The sequence below is a fragment of the Anolis carolinensis genome, unplaced genomic scaffold, assembly GCF_035594765.1.
Source record: "Anolis carolinensis isolate JA03-04 unplaced genomic scaffold, rAnoCar3.1.pri scaffold_9, whole genome shotgun sequence".
NCBI lineage: Eukaryota > Metazoa > Chordata > Lepidosauria > Squamata > Dactyloidae > Anolis > Anolis carolinensis.
The window spans coordinates 27,498,917-27,524,944 of NW_026943820.1; the positions used below are offsets into that span (position 1 = coordinate 27,498,917).

The following is a 26,028-nucleotide window of genomic DNA, read 5'->3' on the forward strand; positions in this document are numbered from 1 at the left end:
TAGTGAATTCTAAGAGAAGCGAAATATATACAGTAGAGTCTCACTTATCCAAGCCTCGCTTATCCAAGCCTCTGGATAATCCAAGCCATTTTTGTAGTCAATGTTTTCAATATATCGTGATATTTTGGTGCTAAATTAGTAAATACAGTAATTACAACATAACATTACTGCGTATTGAACTACTTTTTCTGTCAAATATGTTGTATAACATGATCTTTTAGTGCTTGATTTGTAAAATCATAACCTAATTTGATGTTTAATGGGCTTTTCCTTGATCCCTCCTTATTATCCAGCATATTCACTTATCCAAGCTTCTGCCGGCCCGTTTAGCTTGGATAAGTGAGACTCTACTGTATATAGTATGTTTTAATTTTTCATTCGTGCGTTTGCGGTATTTGATGTTTTATGTATGTATACTTGTTTTGCATTTGTAAGCCGCCCTGAGTCCCTGCGGGGAGATAGAGGCGGGGTACAAGAATAAAATTATTATTATTATTATTATTATTATTATTATTATTATTATTATTATTATTATAACTCTTAATGATTCTTTGCTTGTTGTTGGTGACTTCCTCAACCTGGCTGCCTTGTTTCCGCAGGAGAGAAGACCTCTGGAGCGGCGATGTCCTACCCGGACGCGGCTGCCTGCTGAATGCGCACCTCTTCCCGGTGCTTCACGCCTCGGAGGCCCTGTCACTGGGGGACCTGCTGTGGCTGCTGGGGGGGACCCCGGGGCCCGGGCAACTACAGCTCTGGCGAGGGGCCTGGCGCCTGTCCTGGGAGGAGCTGCGGACCGGCCTGGACCAGGAGGCGGAGCTGGCCGCACGGGCTGACCTCTTCTTCCGCCAGGCGCAGTGCAAGATCCGCAGCACCCTGCAAGAGGGTGGTGGGGCCAGTCTTCGCCCGCTTCTGCACTCGGCTGCCCTGGAGGGCCACCAGAAGACCATGCTGGACGCGCTGGACGATGGTGAGTATTGCACGGTGGCCCTGAAGCCTCTTCTCACCACAAACCACACACCTTCCAGATAATTCAGTGTAAGAGTTTATTAAAAGCAGAGTATACTGTAAGCTGGATATATAGAAAACAAGCAAATATTTTAAAAAGGAATCAAAGTTCAAAAAGTTATGTCCATAAAAGCTACAAGTCCAAAAATTCCTTCTAAGAAAGTCTCCAAACAAATCCAGTAGGATATGCAAAGACAAGGTACAAAAACCCAAGGCGGGAAAAACTATGCCTCCCAAGATGTCCTGATCTGCAGCTTTGTGGTGAAGAAATTACCTCACAAACAGAGTGGAAAGGCTTTATTTCTCAAAGCATGCAGCGCCTTGCAAACTAAGTTCCAGCTGACAGTTTCCTTCCCTTGCACCTCCTATCCATCACCCTGGCCCCTCCCCTTCATTGCTCCCATTTCAATGGAAACCCTCTCCCTTATTTCAAATATGCACAGACCAGGGCATGGCCTACTTTCCTGATTCCACACAAAACCAGGAAAGAAGGGCATGACACAAGATCAGAATGCAGGAACACCACGACACTTGGTTACATAAACTGCATGGGCCTTGACACCGAGAGCTCCGTTCCTAAACACAGCGTTGTTCTCACAAAGATTGTATCAGCACGAACCCCCTTTGAAAAACCAAAATGCATCCCATGACATCATTGCTTTTGCACCTGCTTTCCTTATTGCTCAGTCGTTTGGAGGAGCGAGTCCTTAATTGCCAATCCTGTTGTCTTAATTCTAATCTTGCCAACCTCGACAAACATTTGTCTTTATCTTCCCCAGCTCCCTTGCTCTGCACTTCTGGCAGGTTCCCATGGAACGGCCTTCACCGTTCTCTTGGGAACTGCTAGGAGATTCCTAAACATCGCTTTTTTTGCCTTGCAGTGGCCTCCTGTGCCGGAGACCCCCGCGTGTGTGCCCGGGCCCTGTCCTGCGTGGCCGACCTCCTGTCCTGCCTTGCCAAGGGCGAGGGGGGCCTGCGCAGTGGTCCGGCCGCCAACCCCGCCTGGGCCCCCGCCTTCCGGCTCCTGGAGCAGGGCCGCCTCTCGGAGGGCGTCCGGGCCCTGGCCGCACAGAGGAAGAACTGGCTGCACAGGTACTTGGGGGGTGCACAGGGCAGCACATGGGGACCCATCCCCAAGGCTGTGAAGCCCATGTCCTAGGCATGCATACAGACTGTTAGAAATTGTGGAAGTTGCAGTCCAAAACACCTGGAGGGCCCAAGTTTGCCCATGCCTTGGTTAACCAGTTAAAATTCATGAGTAAATAATTTTTTTTAAATCTGAAAATTTTGGGGGGTGGGTTGAACCCCTCAACCTCCCCTTGGCTATGGGCTTCCTCCATCCTGCCCCCTTTGCCCCCTCTTTCTTTGCTCCTTCCAGGCCGGTGCTGCTGGTCCGTGCCGCCCGGCACTACGAGGGCGCAGCACAAATCCTGATCCGCCAGGCCGTGATGTCCTCCTGCCAGTTTGTGCGCCTCCAGCCAGTGCCGCTTCCCCCCTTGGGCTGCTGGGTGACGGCGGAGTGCCCTGCGCGCATTGACCTCTCCGGTGAGCGGCTGCTGCCCTGCAGGGAAGTATTTGCTGCCCAATGTAATGCGCTAAAAGCAGCCAAAAGGTGCACTCTTTGCCATTTGGCCAGTACTGTTGCTGCTTGCTTAGGGTTTCTTCTTTCTTTTGGAAAGGCATGACCTTTTAGTGATCAGAACCTTTTGGAAATCCAGAATATCCATAACCATCTTGGAAAATAATGGCATTCGCAACCATTGGGGAGGGCAAGGTTGATGGCAATGCTTGTCGACCTCTTTCCTTGTTGCCTTGCAGGCGGCTGGAGCGACACCCCCCCGATCTCCTATGAGCATGGGGGGGCCGTGGTGTGCGCGGCGGTGCTGGTGGACGGGCAGAGGCCCATCGGGGCCCAGGTGCGGCGCCGGGCGGAACCAGAGCTGCGCATGATGAGCGCCAGCGGGAGCCTGGAGGGGGAGCTGGTGCTCGACCTGCTCTGCCGGGAGCTGGAGGACCTGCGCGACTACTGCCAGCCCCAGGCCCCCGGTAGGTTGGTCGGGTGGGCCCGGGAAGAAGGCAGGAAGCCCCTTGAACTGCAAGGCAACTGCAGGAGGCTTTGTTTGAGGCCGGTCTGGAGCAGGACGCTACTTTCCAAAATGGCAACCCATTAGTGTCTGGGTTACTGTGTTCTTTGGCCTGTATGGGCAATGTGTTCCAGTAGCATTCTCTCCTGATTTTTCTCCTGCATCTGTGACTAATGTAAATCTTGTAAATCGCCTAGAGCATTGTGGATGGAGGGCGATTAATAAGTAATTAAATGATGATGATGATGATGATGATGATGATAATGGCATCTTCAAAGGTTCTATTGGCAGTGAAGCAAGTGGAGTGTATATATGCCATTAGCTACGGATGCAGGTGAAACGTCAGGAGAGAATGCTGCTGGAACATGACCATAAAAACTCAAGTGACCCATTGATTCTTGCCATGAAGGCCTTCAACAACACTTACAATGTCACTTTGAGTTGACATGTTGGCTGACAAATGTCCTCCCAAAAATGATGGTAGGAGAAGCATTTTTGTATGTTTTTGATGTTATATTTATGTATCTCTCTTTCTACTGTGCCTGTCCTTGCAGGAGCCCTGCTGAAGGCCGCCTTCGTCTGCACGCAGGTGGTGGATCTCTGCTCTCCGAAGTCCTTGTCGGAGCAGCTGATGGAGCGCTTTGGGGGAGGCTTCGAGCTCCACACTTGGTCCCGCCTGCCCCATGGGTCGGGGATGGGTACGTGCCCCAATGACAAGGGAGGGATGAGGGGCTTGGGGACAAAGCCGGGACCCCGTCTGGGTCTTGCTGCCGTTCTGCTCCTGCCCGTCTCTGAAGCCAATGCAAGACCTCTTAAGGACCCATCTCACTCTGGATATTCTTGTTGTGAATTATTTACCAGACAGTATAGGACAATGATGGGCACTTGGTGTCAAAATTCACCAAAAAACCTAGCATGACTTGGGTGGTGTGTCACTTCAAGAAAAAAACCCCCATAATTTCACAATATATATAGTTTAAATAACAAAAATATATAATTGTAATATATAACTGTATTTAATAAATCAAAAACTATTTACTACCATTATTTCCATGTACAACAATCTATGGTACCTCTTGCAGTTTCCACGCTGATTTCTCTCTATTGTAGTTTCAATGTAGTCGTGAATAATAATAATAATAATAATAATAATAATAATAATAATAATAATAAACTAATATACTACAATAATAATAGAATGATTATATATATATGTATATGTATGTATGTATTTATTTATTTATTTATTTATTTATTACAATATTTATATCCCGCCCTTCTCACCCAACAGGGGACTCAGAGCGGCTTACAATAAAGCACATATATAAAAATTATACAGTGCAATATAAATCAGTTAAAAAATTAACAACTTACATCAGTTAATACACACACACACACACACACACACACATGTATGTATGTATGTAATGTGCATAATTCCCATGGAGTAAACAACAAAACCACTGGACCAAATCACACCAAATTTGGCCACAAAAGACATTAGTCATCCAATCAATCTGCATGCGGCAGCGTGTCAGCAAAAATGGCTAGGCGTGTCAGTGCTGACACGCATGTCATAGGTTGGCCATCACTGGTATAGGATGATAAAAACAAGGACAAGTAGGCTGAGAGAGAGCTTTTATCCTAGAGTGGGACTGTATTGAACTCTATGGGATTTGAATATGGAAGGGTGGGTGTTTTTGTGTTCTGGGCTGTATGGCCATATTCCAGAAGCATTCTCTCCTGACATTTCACTCACATCTATGGGTGTTCTTTTTTTTTTAATGTTACATATATAATATGTATTGGGGGTGGCACTTGATTTTGTTGTGCAATGTACAATGAAAGCCAAGTTATTGTTTTCTGTTCTCTCTTTGTGCCAGGCACCAGCAGCATCCTGGCGGGCGCCGTGATGGCAGCCTTGTACCGGGCGTCTGGGCGCTCCGCCTCTGTCGACTCCCTGGTCCACGCCGTCTTGCACTTGGAGCAGGTCCTCACCACAGGTAAGGAGTTGAGCCTTTTGGACTACAGCCTGGAACGGTGGACTGTTTGGGGTCACAGGGCTTCTGGGCTCCAGTTTAGAAGAGGGACTCCTCAGCCCAATGGGGACAAGAGCCAAAGTGACAGCGCTCTGTGTGTTGTTGGCATCTTGATGGACAGGCTCCTAAACTGCTTTTACTAATGTGAAGAAGTGATATGGATAGAGATAAACCATAATATAGGCTGCCTCCGAGTTACAAACATCCAACTTACAAAGGGCTCCTAGTTAAGAATAATTATACACACACACATATTTGGCTCTAATTACACTTTTAAAATGTCCCTGTTCCGACTTACATACAATTCCAACTTTAAGAACAGACCTACAGAACCTCTCTTGTTTGTAACTCAGGGACAGCCTGTATATCTATTGGAGGGAAAGACTTTTTGTGTGTAAATGTGTATATCTAATAATAATAATAATAATAATAATAATAATAATAATAATAATAACTATGTTTATATCCCTCCACCATCTCCCTGAAGGGATATATGAGGACCAGCACAAACAAGATAAAACACAATTAAAAACATAATTACACATAAATAATGCCATTAAAATAATTAAAAAGAGCAGAGTAAAAACATCATAAAAATACATCAACTGACAACAACAACCAGTAAACCAGGAAATGAAAATTCGTATTGATTGGCGGGACACAAATACGAAAATGAGACAACACGAATGAAATTACACAAAACAAACAGCATTTCCATAAAAATGCACACCACTAGTGTACGTATATACATACATACAATGCTATACACACACACACACACACACTTGGATGGAGTTACACTTAGAAAATGTCCCTGTTCTGACTTCCATAAAAATTCGTATTGATTGGCGGGACACAAATACGAAAATGAGAAAACACGAATGAAATTACACAAAACAAACAGCATTTCCATAAAAATGCACACCACTAGTGTACGTATATACATACATACAATGCTATACACACACACACACACACTTGGATGGAGTTACACTTAGAAAATGTCCCTGTTCTGACTTCCATAAAAATCCAACACAAAAATAAACCTACAGAACCGTTCTTGCTTGTCACTTGGGGGCTGCTTGCAGTTGGAAGGCAGGGTCTGGGTGAGTCGGGTGCCACTCTTGGCCCTTTCTGCTCCATGTCCTTCCTGGGCAGGTGGTGGTTGGCAGGACCAGGTGGGTGGCCTGTTTCCGGGCCTGAAGACGGGGCGCTCGGAGGCCCGGCTGCCTCTGAAGGTGGAGGTGGAGCCGATCCAGGCCCCGGAGGGCTTTGTGGAGACCCTGAGCGACCACCTCCTCCTCCTCTACACGGGGAAGACCCGCCTCGCCCGCAACCTGCTCCAGGTACGTTTTCCTTGGTAACGGAGCAGAGTTGGGTTTGGGGACAGCAAAGCGCCATGGCTGAGAAACGTTCTGCTCCTCACTCAAAGGGAGACACTGTGGGTCGGAGGGTCAATTTAGGAAACCAGACATCGGCTCTTTACACATCTGGTTCCCTGACCCTCCCTTGTGACTGTTTCTGCCTTTCTGTTGCTCTCCTGCAAAGGACGTCCTCAGGAACTGGTATGCGCGGCTGCCCAGCATCGTGCAGAACGCCGACGCCTTGGTGGACAACGCAGAGGAATGCGCCCAGGCTTTGAAGCAAGGTGTGCAAATCCAGAGAGAGATTTATTTATTTATTTATTTATTTGCTACATTTATATGCCGCCCTTCTCACCCCAAAGAGCGGCTTACAAGTTAAATTTACATACAATATTATATTAGTATAGTACAATACTGGTAACAAATTACTATATGTACTGTATCAACATATTGTAATATTATTAGTATTATTACATGTAAAATATGATATATAATTAATATTATTATATTGTATTATTAGTATTATATCGTATTACAATATAATATTATGAATATTATATGTACATACAATATGTTATAATTATTACATAATATTGTAAATTATATTGTATATATATATATATTTATATATAAACACACACACATATATATATGTGTGTGTGTGTGTGTATATATATATATACATACATACATATATATATATATATATATAAAACTAGCATAGCATGTTATTGCGGATAGGGGCCTCCAGCTGATGCAAAGAGACAAGATCGAAGTCTCTTCATGGCCCCCTCTTAGCTCTGGCACCCGAGCGTCAGTTGGAGATGGTGGGAGAGGCCTCTAGCTGATGCAAAGAGACAAGAGATGCAGCAAATAGAACATAATAGCTTTATTGTCATTGTCCATGGCACTACAAAACTAAACGTCATCCCCAGTACACATTATGGATGTCACCTGGCTTCTTTCTCTCTCTCTCATCACAGGCGACCTGGCTCTCCTGGGCAAGTGCCTTAACCGTTACTGGGGGCAGAAGAAGCAGATGGCTCCAGGGTGTGAGCCTCTGGCCGTGCGGCGCATGATGGAGGTGCTGGAGCCACTGGTCCTTGGCCAGAGCCTGACTGGGGCAGGAGGCGGGGGCTTCCTCTGCGTTTTGACACGCGAACCCCGGCAGCAGGAACGCCTGACCAAGGTCCTGGCAAAGGCCCAGGTGAGTGGCCCCATCCACCAGGCACTGTTCCCTTTAAAAAAGTTTACTTATTTGGGTCAAACAAGTAATAATAATAATAATAATAATAATAATAATAATAATAATAATAATAATAATAACAACAACTTAATAATAATATTAATAAGAATAACCCAACGTTCTGGAACACAACACACCAGACATCACAGTTGTGGAAAAGAACAAGGTTTGGATAATTGATGTTGCCATCCCAGGTGACAGTCGCATTGATGAAAAACAACAGGAAAAACTCAGCCGTTATCAGGACCTCAAGATTGAACTTCAGAGACTCTGGCAGAAACCAGTGCAGGTGGTCCCGGTGGTGATGGGCACACTGGGTGCCGTGCCAAAAGATCTCAGCCGGCATTTGGAAACCATAGACATTGACAAAATCACGATCTGCCAACTGCAAAAGGCCACCCTACTGGGATCTGGGCGCATCATCCGAAAATACATCACACAGTCCTAGACACTTGGGAAGTGTTCGACTTGTGATTTTGTGATATGAAATCCAGCATATCTATCTTGTTTGCTGTGTCATACAACGTCGTTGTGTCAATAATAATAATAACTTTATTCTTATACCCTGTGCCATCTCCCCAAAGGGACTCGGGGCGGCTTACATGGGGCCTTGCCCAACACAACAATGTAACAACAACAACAAGACAATAAAACAAATATCCCAACAATAAAACATCAGCATCAATAAAACAGTCATAAAAATCAACATACAGAATAAAATGTTAAAAACAGGATACTAATACACGGATCTGGGTCAAAGTGCAGAATATTTCAAAATGGGGAGAGGTAGTTTCACAGCTAAAATAGTCAATAAAGTGCAATATAATACTGGCAAAGCATCTTCGATGGAGCTATTGTTGAATGGGCAGATAAATCGAACCTACAACCTACAACCTACAAGTAGAGTATAACATAGCCACATTTCCTCATGAGGAAGTTTAGAAGATAATATAGGTGACTTATACAGAATATATATTTTTTACAATCCCCCCCAATATATTCATTTACTGCTGACCTGAAGGCTGGGTTGCTGACCTGAAGGTTGCTGATTCAAATCTGTGAGACGGGGTGAGCTCCCGTCTGTCAGCTCTAGCTTTCAGGAATGTGAGAGAAGCCTCCTAGCAGGATGGTAACACATCTGGGCATTCCCTGGGAATCCCCTTTCGGGGTGAGAAGGGCAGGATATAAAGGTATCTGCCCATTTAACAATAGGATACTCTGCCATTATTACTATGCACTTTATTGACTACTTAGGCTAAGAAACTACCTCTCCCATGTTGAAATATGTTGCACCTTGGCCCAGATCCGTGTTTTAGTCTTCTGTTTTTAATATTTTATGCTGTATGTTGTTTTTTATGATGGTTTTATTGATGTTGATGTTTTATTGTTGAAATATTCGTTTCACTGTTTTATTGTTGTATATGTCGGGCTTTGTCCCCATGTAAGCCGCTCCGAGTCCCTCCGGGGAGATGGGGCGGGGTATAAAAATAAAGTTATTATTATTATTATTATTAAGGTAGCAAATAAATAAATAATAAATAGTGACGAGCCAAAGCAAAAGGGGAAGTTGCACCAGGAGCTCCTCTTTAAAGGACCTCACCTCTCGTTTAACTGCATTGACTCAATGCTATGCCATCCTGGGATTTGTAGTTTGGTGAGGAATTAGAATTCTTTGCCAGAGAACACTCAAGGCCTTGCCAAACTACACCTCCTCCCCACATGATTCCATAGCATTGAACCAAGGCAGAACAGCACAGATGCACCCCATGGTTTCTCTTCCATTGCTGGAAAGAAGCTTTGGTGCCCCAACATTTTGCATTTTTTTGTGTCTTAAGTTTATTATTTCATTTTCACAATTTTGTAACATAAAGGAAAGCGGGAGGAAAGGATGGGAGATAAAGAAAAGTAGGTTACGGAGGTTTCTTTGTATTGTATCGCTGGGGGCGTGGAAAGGGAGAGTATTGTTATACATATTCTTTAGCACATAAATTCCATCTACAGTATCTTCTAGTAGATTCATGTCATCTGGCGTTTGCGTCAGTCTTCTTCTTGTACTATCCCATCTTTTTCCTTCTGTTCTCTTCCAAGCCTAACACGTTCGTTTTTAAAGAAGGTATCCTAAGCAGGCAGCCACTGTAATGACAAAGGGCCCTTCCACACAGCCATATAACTTGGAAAATCAAGGCCGATAATCCACAATATCTGCTGTGAACTGGAATATCTGAGTCCACACTGCCATATAAGTGTAGCACAGGCTGGTGAGCAGCCAGCTGCAACAAATCACTCTGACCAAGAGGTCATGAGTTCTAGGCCAGCCCGGTGCCTGCGTCTGTCTCTGTTATGGCATTGAATGTTTGCCTTATATGTGTAATGTAATCCGCCCTGAGTTCCCTTTGGGGTGAGAAGGGCAGAATATAAATACTGTAAATAAATAATAAAATAAAATATAATCCAGTTCAATGTAGATTTTCTATAGCTGTGTGGAAGGGGCCAAAGAGGGCACTTTTGGCAGCTTTTTGCGCATGACATTTGGCAGCAAATACTTTTTTTGATTCCAGGCTTTTGCAAATTGAGGTGCGCATTAGATTCGATGGTGCATTAGACTGAAGTCAATACAGGTATGTGTTCTCTGCTTTAGAGAGTTGACTCTTCTTGTCCTTTTCTTGCCTTCCTTCCAGGGCCTGGCCAACGTCAGCATCCACAGGGTGGAGGTGGACACAGGTGGCATCCAGGTGCGCATTCAGGGGCAGGAGGACGGCATTGTCCGGCCGATGGAACGGTTGCTTGTTCAGGATGGCCAGGCCCCGGCGCTCTCTCCAGAGTGACCACAGCAGAGATTGCAAGCCGCCTTCTGCCACCTGGGCTGAACAGAAGGTGAAGTAGAGCGGTGGCGATGTTCCTTTAAAATGGGTTGTAGGTAAGGGAGAAGATGCACTGGCTTTAGTCCAGAGTTGGTCTGTGGATCTGCACCAAGCCAGCCTTGGGTTTCTCACCTGCATCTGAGCCCCATTGGCTCCTGAATTAAACGGAAAGAAGCACCGTGTTTTCATCAGTGCTTCAAAGGAGAGCCATGTCAAACAGAAAAAGGTAAACCAGGGAGCAAACCAGCACAAAGAGCCTCTTTCTCAGAGTTTTATTTCATGTGTCACAATGCAAGAGGCCAGTTGGGATCGGGTCTTCTATTCTGAGGGCTATACCACGTCCTTTTAGCACAGACATGGGCCAACTTCAGCTCTCCCTCCAGGTATTTTGGACGTCAACTTCCACAATTCCAAATAGTCAACAGGCTGTTAGGAATTGTGGGAGTTGTAGTCCAAAACATTTGGAGGACCAAAGTTTGGAGGGCAGAAGGGTTGGCAAATAGGGATTGCACTTCTGAGGAGGTGGGAAATGCTGGGTGTGTATTGGATCTAAAAGGACGTGAAATCAAAACAGAATGTCCAAAATAAAAGATAACATTTGCACCTCTTGCTTGTGCAAAAGCTCTGCAGAAGTCTCTCAAGTTCCTGTCATTGGTCGTATATTTCAATCTGACCTAGTTGCCTTTTGTGGCAGAAACGTATCTCTTGCGACTCAAGGGATGCCACTCTCTTTAGAGACACAGACAAGGGCAAATCTAAAGAAGCCACAATAAATATGCGTTCAAATACAATTTTGGCATTGTGCTTTGATTGTGCTGTGAGCCATGAGGAGAGGTGGGTAAGAAATAACATTATTAAAGAGCCACCTCCACAGAATGCGTCGCGTGGAGATGGATGTGGCTCACAAGTTTTAATCTGTCCCAAATAAAGTGTCTGTGATGCTTCACCATTAGGGAAGCTGCAAAGATTCTCAAGTTGCAGAATCTTTGTCTGAGGAAAAGACCCTCTGGCGGGGTTCCTGGTCAATCAGAGCCGCAGCCGCTTGATGTCTTCACTGCGGAAGTCTATCCGGAGGGCCAGCACCTGGCGGACTTCGGCCGGGGTCAGGCGCCAGGTCAGCGGGCCGGAGTTGGGCCCCCAGTAGTCCAGGATCTCCGTCACCTGCGCAGAAGAGGGAAGGAGGGACACAGCGTGGTTGGAAGGGCTTCCAAAGGGGCCCAGTTGGCAGCCCTCTTTCCTGCCTGGCCTCCAGCCCCGCACGGCCTGCTCACCCGCTCCAGGTTGAGGATGGTGGCCATCTGGGAGAGCCGGGCAAACTTGTCACGGATGGTCCAGGTAGTGACGGTGGTCAGGTAAGCGATGAGGGAGCGCAGTTCCTTGTCAAACTGCAGCCCACCCAGCTGAGGAAAGAAAGAACAGAGAAGTGTGGCAGAGTTTCACAGTAAATGGTTCGCTGCTACCATCGAAATAAGCAGAAGTTACTAAACTGCTGGGCATATTTGCTCCACATATAGTTCATGTTGTGGTGACCCCCAACCATAACATTATTTTCGTTGCTACTTCATAACGTAATTTTGCAACTGTTACGAATCATAATGTAAATATCCGATATGCAGGGTGTATTTTCATTCACTGGACCAAATTTGGCACAAATACCTAATGCGCCCAAATTTGAATACTGGTGGGTTGGGGGAGGGGGGTTGATTTTGTCATTTGGGAGTTGTAGTTGCTGGGATTTATACTTAGCATACAATCAAAGAGCATTCAGAACGCCACCAACAATAAAATTGAATCAAACTTGGCACACGGAACTCCCATGACCAACAGAAAATACTGGAAGGTTTTGGTGGGCATTGACTTTGAGTTTTGGAATTGTAGTTCACCTACATCCAGAGAGCACTGTGGACTCAACAATGATAGATCTGGACGAAACTTGCTTTTAAGTTGAATTTGTATGTAAGTTGGAACAAGGACATTTATTAAGTGTAACTCCAGCTGTGTGTGTATGTGCCAAAGAGCCAGGATTGTCCATAGATACCTCCAAGGTCATGTGGCTACTACATGGAGCACTATATATATAGATCACATAGGGTGTGGTGTTTGTTTTGATGTCTTTGCTCTGGGTTCCGTCCCTTGATAATTGAATTTTGCGAAATTTGGCTTGTTCTGGAAACAAGGATTGGGTGTAAAGCTTCATTGATGGCCAGGAGAGAACTTCCCTTCTGAGGGGTGGTTTTCTCTCATTTCTTGCCATCTCAGTCCCGTTCTTAACTAGGAGTCAGATGTAAGTCGGATGTTTATAACTTGGGACAGCCTGTATTATGTTTAATAAAACTCAGGTTCTTGAGCTATTTGGAATCATAGCTGCTGCTGTTTGAGAAGAGAAGGGAGGAGCTTTCTTGGGAGCAGCCAGTCTCCGTGGTAGGAGGAGGAGGATGCTCAGAGGGTGAAGTGGCCAAAGGGGAGGTCTGTTTGCTCAATGGCCACCTGCAGACATTCCCCGGTGAGATTGTGAGTTCCGGCCCTCCTTACCCGGTTGAAGGTGGACTTGAGGACAACCTTCTCCAGTTCGAGAGCGATGAGGCTGGTCATCAGGCTGGTCAGGCTGTCGTAGATCACGGGGGAGAGTCCTGCCTGAAGAGCAAAGGGCGAGATGGCTGGAAGGCAAAGAGGGGGACACCCCGCTTCTGCAGAATCTTCAACAGATTCCAGGGTGAGGAAACCCCCAACTATGGCCAAGAGACGCTTTGCAAGCAAACGAGGCACAGTTATTAGGCGGCCATTCAGCTGAAGCTTCGAGGCTGTCAGCCGCACATGACTGCAGCCCAAAAGGAACCAGAATAGGCTCCATTGAAAAAAGGATGGCTGGGGAGAGGCCAAGGAGGACCCCTTTCAACTAGACCTGCACTGCTTGGAACAACAGGACTGAACTTGGGGCACAAAATGTGAAAGAAGCAGTTGGGCTTCTCTGGAAACCCACCCTGAACTCCCCCATTTGCTGCTCCAGGTTGAGGATGAACTGCTGGACCCACGGATCATTGGCTTCGTAGTCACTAAACTCTTCCTGAAACAGAGAAAGAAGGAGATCCAACACTGGAAAAGAAAGAGAATGCCCACAACTTATGAGGTTAGAGACAGTGTACAGTTTGGTGAATTCTTTTTTCTCTCTTTTTACTGATTTCCCTTAGCAGCCATGCTATCTTTTTCACAGGCAGAGGGTTATCAGGAATGTCGTTTTAACATGGTGTATTTCAGGAGTTTCTAAAATGTACAGCAAAGGGGTGCTAGGGCTCAAGGAGGCAGGAAAGCCTCTGCCCCATAGGAGTCGACAAGACTCACCTCCTCGATGTTATGAGAGACGGAGAGGAAGAGGTTGATCCAGGGCTTGACCTGTGGCTTGATGGCCGAGTTCGTCAGTTCATTCAGGCCATCCTGGATGGAGTGAGGAAAGGACAGAAATCAGCCTGGATCATCCCAGGATGAATCAGGGCCTTTTCACAAAGCCCCAAAGCCTACAGTTGTGTCTGAGTTCTGGGGGAGAGGTTTTATTCTATGTTGAACAGGGGTTTCGGGGGCGTGTATTGTCTGTAATACATCGTGTGCTGTTGTTTGAATGTTATGGTGAACTCTTATATTTAAAAAATTAAATTTTTAAAAAAAGTTCTGACTGTAAAACCAAATTACACATCTCAGCCGTGTGACATATTTCGTTGCTGGTCACCCAATGGTTTTCTTTGCAATTTAAAACTATTGTATTTAACTCTCTAATGTCAGATTGGAATAATAATAATAATAATAATAATAATCATAATCATTTTCTAGAGATACTAGGGCAGGCATGGGCTAACCTGGGCCTTCCTTCGGGGTGTTTTGGATGACAACTCCCACAATAATAATAATAATAATCATCATCATCATCATCATCATCATAATCATAATCATAATCATTTTCTAGAGATACTAGGGCAGGCATGGGCTAACCTGGGCCTTCCTTCGGGGTGTTTTGGATGACAACTCCCACAATAATAATAATAATAATAATCATCATCATCATCATCATCATCATAATCATAATCATTTTCTAGAGATACTAGGGCAGGCATGGGCTAACCTGGGCCTTCCTTCGGGGTGTTTTGGATGACAACTCCCACAATAATAATAATAATAATAATAATAATAATCATAATCATTTTCTAGAGATACTAGGGCAGGCATGGGCTAACCTGGGCCTTCCTTCGGGGTGTTTTGGATGACAACTCCCACAATAATAATAATAATAATAATAATAATAATAATAATAATAATAATAATAATTTTATTTTTGTATCCCGCCACCATCTCCCCGAAGGGACTTGGGGTGGCTTACATGGGGACTAGTCCAGATGACAACAGATTAAAATACAACCAGTAAAACTAAGCATAATAAATACATAAAACATAAAGAATAACAACAATCAGTTAAAACAATGCAATAATAACAACAACAACAACAACAACAACAACAACAACAACAACAACAACAACAACAACAACTGGACATGCAGAGGATAAAAGTATAAACTCTGGAAGGGGTTCCTGAGGTATATAAGGACAATCAAATACAGGGGACAGGAGACAATCTCAATCCGAAGGGTAAGGAATGTTAAAGTGCAATATTTCACACCATTGTAAACAGGAGTGACTGGCCGAGCCACTTGCTCAAATGCACATCTAACAGCTGGTAGTCTGTTAGGAATTGTGAGAGTTGAAGTCCAAAACACCTGGAGGGAGGGCCCAAGTGAGCCCCTACCTCTAACTAGGGCTTTGGAAGGTACCGAGTCTCAACAACAACTTACTAAACTATGAAGAGACCACTCCATACATCTGAATGATTGCAGGAGAGAAGACGCTGAATGGTTGGACAGCAAGAACAGCGGGAACAAATGAGCTCCACCGCTCTTTGTAGCCAGGACATCAACAGCCAAGAAACATTGCCAAGAGAGGAGTCTCTCCCGTTGAAGAGAAGGCTCAAGGAGCCAGAAGCTCACCTGCAACAGGTCCCGAAACTTGTTGGAGACGGCCACCATGTCCGAAAGGCAGCTGTCAATCTTGGCCTGGGCCTGTTCGCCCCCAAAGCCTTGGCTGAGCAGCTTGGCACAGTCGCTCTGCAGGGAAGCAGAAGCATCAACACTGAGAATGAGGGAAGGAGCCTGTAGTGGCCTCTCGACAGAAAGGGCAAATGAGAATATTCTCAGTAAGCCTGGGAGGAAAAAGGGAGGCCACACCAGGCCCTGCTGCTACAAAATGCTTTCCAGGCAGCAGTTTCTCCGTATCTGGCCCCAAATCCAGAACAAAAGAGGCGCACTGGAAAAACTGGAACAGACATCCACATGTGGTGGGAATGTGAAATAATTCAAAGATTCTATAATATAATTAAGAAGGAAATGGAAGAGCTATTGGGGATAAAAATAGACTGTGTAAGTTTGTTGTGAGAGGAGGCTCTGTGAGAGCAAAGCTGTTTATCTGCATAAGACAGAAGCCCAGCGTGAAAGCAAAGAAGGAAGTATAAATAACTTCATGTGTGTTGGGGAAACCTTATTCTTGTAAATAGTGCAACTATATTATTTTGCCATAAAGAAAAGCCTCCTAAAGAAGAGATTGAAAAAAGAATGGATATAGTTGGTAAGCGGTACCTCCAGGGTCTTCTTCAGAGTCATGATGTTTTCACTGCAAACTTCCACGTTGTTAAGCGTCACCTGCAAATAAAATGCAAAGAGGAAGAAGGCTCAGAACCCATCTGGGAAGACGAAGAAGGAGCAACATGGCAGCCAGAAGAGGAACCAAAGAGGAAAAGGTTCCTGAGTCCTGGGCATCTTTGGGCTCCTGTTGTGTTTCTGCAACAGAACCTCTGGTGAAGAATAACCTTTGCAAGCCAAAGTTTGATTTCTTTTTATGGCAGGTCTACTGGGGATCCCTTTCTCATGTCAAAGAAGGTTAAAGTCCCCACTTAGCTTCCAGCCAATGGATCTGCCCTTGCCCCACGTGGCATGCAGCGACCCCAGCTTCAAACGCACCAGGAAGGATTGCTTGGCCTCGTCGGTGCTCTCGATGCCCTTGGTGTCGAACTTTCCCTGCTGGAGGCTGCTGTGCATGAGGCTGACGGCGCTGGTCACCCCTCGCTGGAAGTCCTGGAAGGTGGTGGCCGGGAAGCCCACTTTCAGCTTGTTGCACAGGACCTCCCTGCGGAAAAAGGGCAAGAGGCTGAGCTTATATGTGTGAAGCAGAACATATTGTTGCTGTTCATACACACACTCCACTTCAGAAAAGCATTCTCCTCTCCTCTCTGGTTCTTCGAGCAAAGTGGGGGACTCCTCTGCACACCTACATTTTGGCAACAGTTGGGAAGGGAACTCAGGCTGGAAAATCCCAGGAGCAGTCAAAATGCGCTATATCCTGCTCCCTTTCCATTGTATAAGATACGACATGGGGAAAGCAGCAGGCCTAGGGAGACCAAACTTGGCACACAGAACCCCCATGACCCACTTTACATCCTGGTGTGGTTTGGGGAGGATGGACCATGGATGATAAAATGAGATTAAAACAACAAAACAATAACAACAACAATAATACTGCAACTGCAAAAGGCCACCCTACTGGGATCTGCGCGCATCATACGAAAATACATCACACAGTCCTAGACACTTGAGAAGTGTTCGACTTGTGATTTTGTGATACGAAATCCAGCATATCTGTCTTGTTTGCTGTGTCATACAATATAATAATAATAATAATAATAATAATAATAATAATAATAATAATAATAATAATACTTTATTTTTCTATCTCGCCTTCATCTCCCCGAACAGACTCAGGGCGGCTAACATGGGGCCAAGCCCAAAACAAAAACAAATATGACAAGTTAAAACTAGTATAAATAACTAAAAACAGTGTCAACACAACAATAAAATAAAATGAACAATTAAAACACAGGATACAATGTAACACCATTTAAAAAGTTTGTTCAGAGGGGTTTGCATTTGCCTCCTTCCATGGCCGAGAGAGCGCGACCTGCCTAAGTCAACCCAGAGTTTGCATGGCTACAGGGGAGGGGATTGCCTTTTTGAACTGCAAGGCCCAGCAGCCCTGCCAACCAAGAGTGAGGAATGCCAGGAGTGTATGATCGGGACCATCTGCAGGTCTCCCTCTCATTTTGGCCCCCGCATCTCCCACGAAGCGCACCTGAAGTCGGACTCCAGCTCGGTGATGGAGTGGTTGATCATGGCGCAGAGGCAGTCGATGCTGGAGCTGGAGAGGGCCCTCCCGATGCACTTCTTCACGATGTAGAAGACGTCGTCCACTACGCTGGAGGTCAGCTGGCCCTTCTCGCAGGTGTCCATGGCAACAGCCTGGTGGAAGGAACAATCCCCAGGAGTGACCCTTCCTCCTTGTGACACAGACTCTGGCAACAAGGAGGTCCCACCCAATCCCTCTGAGAACTATGTACCCTGAAGGCAACTTCGATTGAGCAGGGAGGGACTGCTGACACTTCTACACCCATCCCAAGTTACTTGAGAAGGGACCTTTTGTTGTATTGTCGAAGGCTTTCATGGCCAGAATCACAGGGTTGTTGTGTGAGATATATACCTCACAACCTCTGAGGATGCCTGCCATAGATGCGGGCGAAACGTCAGGAGAGGATACTTCTGGAACATGGCCAGACAGCCCGGAAAACACACAACAACTCTGTGATTCCAGCCATGAAAGCCATCGACAACACAATAATAAATAAACAATTTAGCAGTGGACGGGGCGGTCTGAGAGGACTTTTCCTCTTTATTTGGGCTGTGTGTGTGGCTGGATAAGCATCCCTGGGATGGACGTGGCTCTCACCTTGTTGACAGTCTCCCGCATGAAGTACTCTTCCATGGTGATGTAGTAGCCAATCAGCTCCTGCATGGCGCAGCTTAGGAGGCAGTGGTGCAGCAGTTTGTCCAGGCTCTTCTGGTGCTCTGGGTGGAAGAACAGAGAGTCAGGCCTGGGGAGACTGGAATTGCCAGTCCGTACACAAGCACACTGCCCTAATCTGGCCGGGCAGAGAGCTTCCTAAAGCTTCTCAAGGGGCCCAATTCTGCCTGGTTCAAGATCAGAGCTGGCAAAGGAAGAAGCTGTTGATACACAGTGAACGTTACATTTCTCGTCCTTTTCACTTCCCAGTCAGGACTAGGAATTGAGATCAAAATTCAGCAATTTAATAGTTTACTCGGTGATTATGGTTAAATCAGAAGAGTTTTTGAACCCAAGAATTGTAGATGGAAAGTATATTTGATGTAATACAGAAAGAGACAGCATGATAATGATAAACTCTTATAAACACTAACCTACTAGAATTTAAATGAAAACTGTAGAACTTCGTAGGTAGAGTCTCACTTATCCAACATAAACGGGCCAGAACATTGGATAAGTGAATATGTTGGATAATAAGGAGGGATTACGGAAAAGCCTATTAAAAATCAAATTAGTTTATGATTTTACAAATTAAGCACCAAAACATCATGTTATGCAACAAATTTGACAGAAAAAGTAGTTCAATACAGTAATGCCATGTAATAATTACAGTATTTACGAATTTAGCACCAAAATATCACAATGTATTGAAAACATTGACTACAAAAATGTGTTGGATAATCCAGAACGTTGGATAAGCGAGACTCTACTGTATTAATATTGATTAATTTAGGTAAAGATTTTATGTGAACTAATCTGTTATGAAAAATTAAGATCAATTTCCACTGAAGAAGAATTAGAAAAATAAGATATGAAGACCATGAGATTGTCAACATGCTTGTGGATTTCAATGGCATCTCTGTGTAGTCTGACATGATGGATGTCAGAGTGGCCCAGCATTTCTGTGTTCTCCAATAATATTCTGTGCCCAGGTTGGTTCATCACATGCACTGCTATGGCTGACTCCTCTGGCTGAATTATTCTGCAGTGCCTTTTGTGTTCTTTGATTCACATTTGGGCATTGCTGCATTGGATGATCCCAACCTGGGCATTCCCACAGATGTATATACACTTCACTTGCCTCATTTCCAACAGAACCTCTGAAGATGTCTTTAGCCACAGACACAGGTGAAACATCAGGAGAGAATGCTACTGAAACATGATCATAGAGCCCAAAAAACTCACAATAACTCTGTGATCCCAGCCATGAAAGCCTTCGACATCACTTTACATATTTCCTGGTCCCAACAAAACCAAGCAGCTCCCAAATCAAATTAAGACTTTGGGATGGGCTTGTGCAAGAGCAGCAGCAACAACAAACACATGCCCGGGGAGCTCTGTTTGGCTTTTCACCTTGCTTGACTTCTTCCGGCGCCATGGAATCTCCCACCTCAAAGTCGGCAGTGATGCGCCTCCGAAGGAACCGCAGGTACAGCTCGCTCCGGGCGTTCATCAGGGTGACCTCCGTCAAAACAGGGTCAAGCTCCCTGGGGAGGCAGAGCAAAGAATGATGATAATAGTAATAGTAATAATAATAATAATTGATCAACTGTCTTTAATGATGCAGGAAAGAACCCTTAAGGCAGAGATCTGCTGTATCTGCTGGCATTTGAAACATTGACTTTTTTTTTTGCATTCTAGAGGTGCATTTTTGTATTTGGATGCCATGCGGGGAGATGATACTGTACGGTTTCCTTTCCAACTGAAGAAATATCCCTGGCGAGACTGCCATGAGATGACGCATTGTTCTAAGGAAAAGCTCTTCCCTCCTTCTGGGTTATAATATATGTACATTTGAAGAACAAGAAGCTGTGGCTAAAAACTGTGTGATGTTCTTTCTGGTCTTACCTTGGTTCAATTTTTTCTGCCACTGAACTCCTCATCATGCTGTTCTGCACTTGTTGGAACTGCAAGCGGAAAGAGAGAAGAACATGTGCCACGTCTCTTTCTCACATGCAACACATACCTATTCCTTTGCATGCAGCACATCCCAAGGGCACCAACCAGAGGAGTGATAGGGAAAGAGGACGGAGATCAGGAAGAGTGAGAAGCCCTTGCTGGGCAGCCTCCAAAGGGAAACACCAAAGGTATACTTTGTGAGGGTTGGGAAACCTCCAGGTACACAAGCAGCCCTTTCAGGTGGCGACCTCCGACCCCTCACCTGCCTGTGGTAGTCTCTCTGCTGCACAAACTTGTCCACGACCTTCTCCACCTGTCGGTCACATTCGGCTTGCAGGTGCTTGATCATAGTGTAAAGCCTGCCAGGCCCATAGTAGGTCTCCACGATGGGCTGGTGGGTCTCCACAACCCGGGCAATGCCTAATGTTTTGCATTGATAAAAGAAATATCAATATGCATGGACAGCAGAGTAATTTGTGGTGGCCACAGCATCAGTTACAAGAGGCCAACAAGAGGAGAACAAACAGCTTGCTTTGCCTGTCTGGACCTGTAGAAACTGCTAGCCTGAGAACCATGACAGAGCACCGGCTGATAAGAGTGGAGGCTCCTTCTTTTGAGGCTTTTAAACAGAGGCTGTTTATTGTCAATTAAAAACAATAAAACATATTCAAAACTAAAAACCACAGCACTGTAACTCAGATCAGACTGGATGCTTAACGCAGAGCATTTTCACCCCTGATACATTCCTGGGAGGAAACAGGCTGGAAAGGGCTGATTCTTACCTTCAAAGAGGAGAGTTAAGGTGTCTGCAAAGATGACGGCAGCTCGGCGGTCCGTCATGTCTGTTTTCATCACTAGTTGCAAGTTCTCCTCTGCTTTATTGGCCACCTGCAAAGGATGGTTCTCCTCAGCTTGCATGGATACCCTCCTCAGAACAGAAGCCCCCCATAAACGCCTCTACAAGAAGACCTTCTTTCCACCTTGAGGATTCTTCCGGCCCACAACCCTCCTGCTGCTTTCGAGAAACAAACCCAGATGTTTCAAGGGAAGAATCAGCAGTTGCAGGGAGCTGCAGCTACTCGGGTGTTCGTAATGGAACTATCTCTCCCAAGCATAACATTCCAAACACTTTCATGATCCCTGCACTCACTACTTACCTGCCTGCAGAGGTATTCGGAGAACTTGCTGAGCCCTTCTTCATGAAGCCCAAGGAGGGGGAAGATCTTGAAAAAGCGCTCCACCTGAGGCAAGTCTTCCTGCTTTGTGGCAACGTCAAATTTCTCTGTCACGATCACCTTGAGCCGCTGCTCTGCCTCCTGAAGGAGCTTCAAGTTGGCATCGATGATGCTGCCTGCAGGGAAAGTGAGGGCTTTGTAGTGCCCCCTTCTGCTGCCCCACGCGTGACTCTTCCCACTAATGGATTTGGGGCTGATTCCCTTCCACTAAGGCTAAGTCTGCCCCTCCACATTTCTCCAGGCCACCCACTGTTTGGCTAAAAAATAGGATGGAACCTCTTAAAGCAGCCACTGCTCCCTCTCCAGGACTTTTTTTAAGACTGAAAAAGTCCCCCTCGGCTTATACTTGGGTGAGGGTCCTGGATGGCTTATATTTGGGTCAGCTTATACTCGAGAATATATGGTACATTTATTATTTTTCTCTATTATTATTGGTATTATTACATTTATTATTTTTATCTCTTATTGTTGCTACTATTACATTTATTTTACTCTATCTTTTATTATTAATACATTTATTATTTCACTCTGATCTTATTATTATTGCATTTATTATTTTACTCTATTATTACATGTATTATTTTACTCTATTATTATTAAAAGGATACATAAGCACATTTACATTGAAGAAGATGAGAATAATGATCAGAGTTGGACAGTCTTATCTTAAATTTGAGCTTTATGTAAATATTCAAAAACATTGAGCCTACTGATGCCTCAATGTAATTTTATTGGTACAGTAGAGTCTCACTTATCCAAGACTCGCTTATCCAACGTTCTGGATTATCCAACGCATTTTTGTAGTCAATGTTTTCAATATATCATGATATTTTGGTGCTAAATTCGTAAATACAGTAATTACTACATACCATTACTGCCTATTGAACTACTTTTTCTGTAAAATTTGTTGTGTAACATGATGCTTTGGTGCTTAATTTGTAAAATCATAACCTAATTTGATGTTTAATAGGCTTTTCCTTAATCCTTCCTTATTATCCAACATATTCGTTTATCCAACATTTTGCCTGCCCATTTATGTTGGATAAGTGAGACTCTACTGTATCTATTTTTATTTCTGAAATTTACCACCCTCGACTTATATTGGAGTCAATGTTTTCCCAGTTTTCTGTGGTAAAATTAGGTGCCTCGGCTTAGATTCGGGTTGGCCTAGACTCGAGTATATATGGTAAATGGAATCCGATACCTTCTTGTCCCTTTCGGCTCAGCTCAATGACCGACTTGTCCAACGAAAGGTAGCGATGGATGTGAGCAGCGGCTTGCTCATAATCTTCACCCCTCAGGGCCGTCTGAACACCGTCCATACAGAACTTCAGGTCCAAGATGTCATCCGCTCTCTGGATGGCCTGGTAGAGGCGGTTCTGCAAGAAGAAGATTAGCAATCCCTGCAGTTGGCCTCCTTTGAACAAGTAAAATGGATACAGAGATTATAGTGCGATTCCTGCTTTACCTTGGCAAGATCCAGCTGCCGAACTTTGCTGCTTACGTTCTCTGCCAGGTTGCAGGTGAAGGTGATCATCCCTGCCAACTGCTTGGCATCACCTTCGATCAGCTGCAGGTTAGGGCTGGAAACAAAGGAGAGAAAGAAGCAGCACTGGCATTGTGTCCACTCTCTCCATCCCGGGCAACGTTAGAACCTTGCACCCCTAAACGCTATTGTGAATTGTGTGCAGAATATCTCACTCACCCCATGCGATGGAGGGAAGCCATCTTGCCCTCGATTGTGCCCTGCTGTTCCAGAAGCATCTCCAGCTCTTCCTCGACTGTGATCTGAAAACATACCAAGGGAATGGCTTTTTAGATGTTCATTGTTCCCCAAATCATTCCTTTGCAAAATCAACAGCACTCAGGCAACTTCTAGACGCTGTGCCCCATTTTAATTAGAGACTTGGCCATCTACCACTTTCCTATTTTTTCCAGCAATGTATTTAACTGTATAAACCAGGGGTCCTCAAACTTTTAAAGCAGAGGGCCGGTCCACAATCCTTCAGACTGTTGAGGGGCCGAATTATCATTTGAAAAAAAAAAAACCAACAAATTCCGATGCACACTGCATATGTCTTATTTGAAGTGCAAAACAACAACAACAATGAAAGAAAAATACAATATTTAAAAATGAAAACAATTTTAACCAACATAAATCTATCAGGATTTCAATGGAAAGTGTGGACCTGCTTCTGGCCAATGAGATAGTCAAGTTAATTAGGATTGTTGTTGCTGCTGTTGCTATTGTTGTTGTAGTTGTGTGCCTTCAAGTCATGTCAGACTTTGGGCGAGCCTGAGTCTAAAATTATTCCTTTATTTATTTACTACATTTATTTACCACATTTATATCCCACCCTTCTCACCCCAAAGGGGACTCAGAGCAGCTGTATGTACATACAATATATTATATTATTAGCATAGCACAATATTAGCATTATACATTACTATACATTGAACTATACCACTATACTGTAATATTATATGTAATATATAACATATAATTTAATATTATTCTATGGTATTATTATTAGTATTATATTGCATAACATAATAATATTTTTATCAACATTATATGTATATATAATATATTATATTATTAAAACTGATATAAAAATATTATATTATAAAACGGAGGGCGGGGGCCAGGTAAATGACCTTGGAGGGCCACATCCGGCCCCCGGGCCGTAGTTTGGGGACCCCTGGTATAAACTTTTGGGCTTTGTGGGTAAATATATTTGTGCTGTTTTAAACTGTATTGTATTGGCTTGTCTGTAAGCCGCTTTGGGTTCTCTTTTGTAAAGAGGAAAGGTTGAGTATAAACAACAACGACAACAACTGTATACATTTAATTCCATTTGTATATTTTATACCGTTTGTATATTTTTAGGTTTTCAATTGGATAGCATTGGTTTGTCTGTAACCCGCTTTTCAGTCTCTTTTGTAAAAAATCCTAAGTATAAATAACAGCAATAGTAATAAAGTTATTGACAGATTGACATGATGAACACACACACACAAAATAAGATAAACATGCACTGCTGTAAACACAGGGGATTCCTGGGGACTTGCACACTGACTTGTGGTTTTGGATTCTATTTATTTATTTAATTAATTTGAATGGATTTTTACCCCGCTCTTCTCCTGCACCAAGATTCAAAGCAGTTAACTATGCAATAAGAATTGAACTGGGTGGTCTCTCCTGGGGTTTCTGCTATTATTATTATTGAGGCTTTCCTGCATGGCAGAAGGGGGTTGGATTAGATGGCCTTTGGTGGTCCCTTCCAACTCTATTATTATCATCATCAATATTATTGAGGTTGGATGACCATCTGTCGGGGGGGGGGGCAGCTTTGATGGTGCCTTTCTTGCAGGGGGTTGGACTATATGCCCCATGGGGTCTCCTCCAACTCTATTATTATTATTATCATTATTATCATCATTAGCATTAATATTGGGTTGCTGAGAGTTTTCCGAGCTGTATGGCCATGTTCCAGATGCATTTTCTCCTGACATTTTGCCCACATCTATGGCAGGCATCCTCAGAGGTTGTGCTTTGATGGTGCCTTTCCTGCATGGCAGAAAAGGATTGGACTAGACGGCCTTTGGGGTCCCTTCCAACTCTATTATTATTATTATCATCATCATTAATATTATTGAGATTGAATGACCATCTGTCGGGGGTGCTTTGATGGTGCCTTTCCTGCATGGCAGAAAAGGATTGGACTAGACGGCCTTTGGGGTCCCTTCCAACTCTATTATTATTATTATCATCATCATTAATATTATTGAGATTGAATGGCCATCTGTCGGGGGTGCTTTGACGGTTTCTTTCCTGGTTGGAATAGATGGCCCATGGGGGTCTCTTCCAACTGTTATTATCATCATCATCATTAATATTGAGACTGGGTGGTCATCTGTCGGGGGAGCTTTGTTTGTGCTTTTCCTGCATGGCAAAAGGGGGTTGGACTAGATGGTCTTTGGGGTCCCTTCCAACTCAATTATTCTGTGATTCCGTGACTGTGGTTAACGTGTATTCATTCTGCAGTGCCTGCATTTCCGGGATGGCCTGGATGCCCTCGGGGAGCCCCTTCCTTCCTGACTTCTTTCCCACCTCTTCCGCGCAGAGGCGGCTGTAGGCGGCCTCGAGTTCCGGGAGGCCAGGAAGGGCGCGGATCTCCTCCATGGAGAGCGAGGAGGAAGACGAAGGGCCTCCGCTGCCGCCAACACGGCGGCCTTCGTTCCCCAGCGCCGCCATCTTGGCCCCGTGTGCCTCGAAAGCATCACTTCCGGTTTCCCGGGCGGAAGTCGC

At 44.6% G+C, this 26,028-nt stretch overlaps 2 protein-coding genes across 3 annotated transcripts in view; one reads left to right on the forward strand and one right to left on the reverse strand.

The window, feature by feature from the left end:
• Nucleotides 1-11,390, forward strand: part of fcsk (fucose kinase) — a 35,165-nt gene extending 23,775 nt beyond the window's left edge. For both annotated transcript variants that reach the window (XM_062961676.1, XM_062961677.1), the window contains 10 exons: nt 600-967; nt 1,887-2,097; nt 2,384-2,550; nt 2,824-3,051; nt 3,644-3,787; nt 4,973-5,092; nt 6,287-6,474; nt 6,677-6,776; nt 7,476-7,699; nt 10,417-11,390. In XM_062961676.1, coding sequence (XP_062817746.1) covers nt 600-967; nt 1,887-2,097; nt 2,384-2,550; nt 2,824-3,051; nt 3,644-3,787; nt 4,973-5,092; nt 6,287-6,474; nt 6,677-6,776; nt 7,476-7,699; nt 10,417-10,563 — 1,897 coding nt within the window. In that variant the 3' untranslated portion in view covers nt 10,564-11,390. The remainder of the gene's footprint in view (nt 1-599; nt 968-1,886; nt 2,098-2,383; nt 2,551-2,823; nt 3,052-3,643; nt 3,788-4,972; nt 5,093-6,286; nt 6,475-6,676; nt 6,777-7,475; nt 7,700-10,416) is intronic.
• Nucleotides 10,857-26,006, reverse strand: cog4 (component of oligomeric golgi complex 4). The gene is made up of 19 exons (XM_003227861.4): nt 25,831-26,006; nt 23,422-23,504; nt 23,185-23,299; nt 22,921-23,095; nt 21,639-21,832; nt 21,264-21,369; nt 20,744-20,901; nt 20,431-20,489; nt 19,936-20,069; nt 18,469-18,587; nt 17,818-17,984; nt 16,653-16,818; nt 16,272-16,334; nt 15,627-15,743; nt 13,939-14,031; nt 13,580-13,663; nt 13,132-13,233; nt 11,871-11,999; nt 10,857-11,760 (listed from the first exon to the last, which is right to left on the reverse strand). Exons 1-19 carry the CDS (start codon nt 25,972-25,974, stop codon nt 11,626-11,628), a joined length of 2,343 nt encoding a protein of 780 aa, XP_003227909.3. The 5' UTR covers nt 25,975-26,006; the 3' UTR covers nt 10,857-11,625.
• Between the last annotated feature and the right edge of the window lie 22 nt (nt 26,007-26,028).

Bases quoted from the DNA above. Each gene is read 5' to 3' on its own strand.
- cog4 (XM_003227861.4), bottom strand. From the start codon at position 25,974: ATGGCGGCGCTGGGGAACGAAGGCCGCCGTGTTGGCGGCAGCGGAGGC. The intron at 18,588-19,935 runs GTGAAAAGCCAA...TCTTCCACCCAG, and splicing joins GCCGGAAGAAGTCAAGCAAG to AGCACCAGAAGAGCCTGGAC. The intron at 15,744-16,271 runs GTACCGCTTACC...GCTTCCCTGCAG, and splicing joins CTCTGAAGAAGACCCTGGAG to AGCGACTGTGCCAAGCTGCT.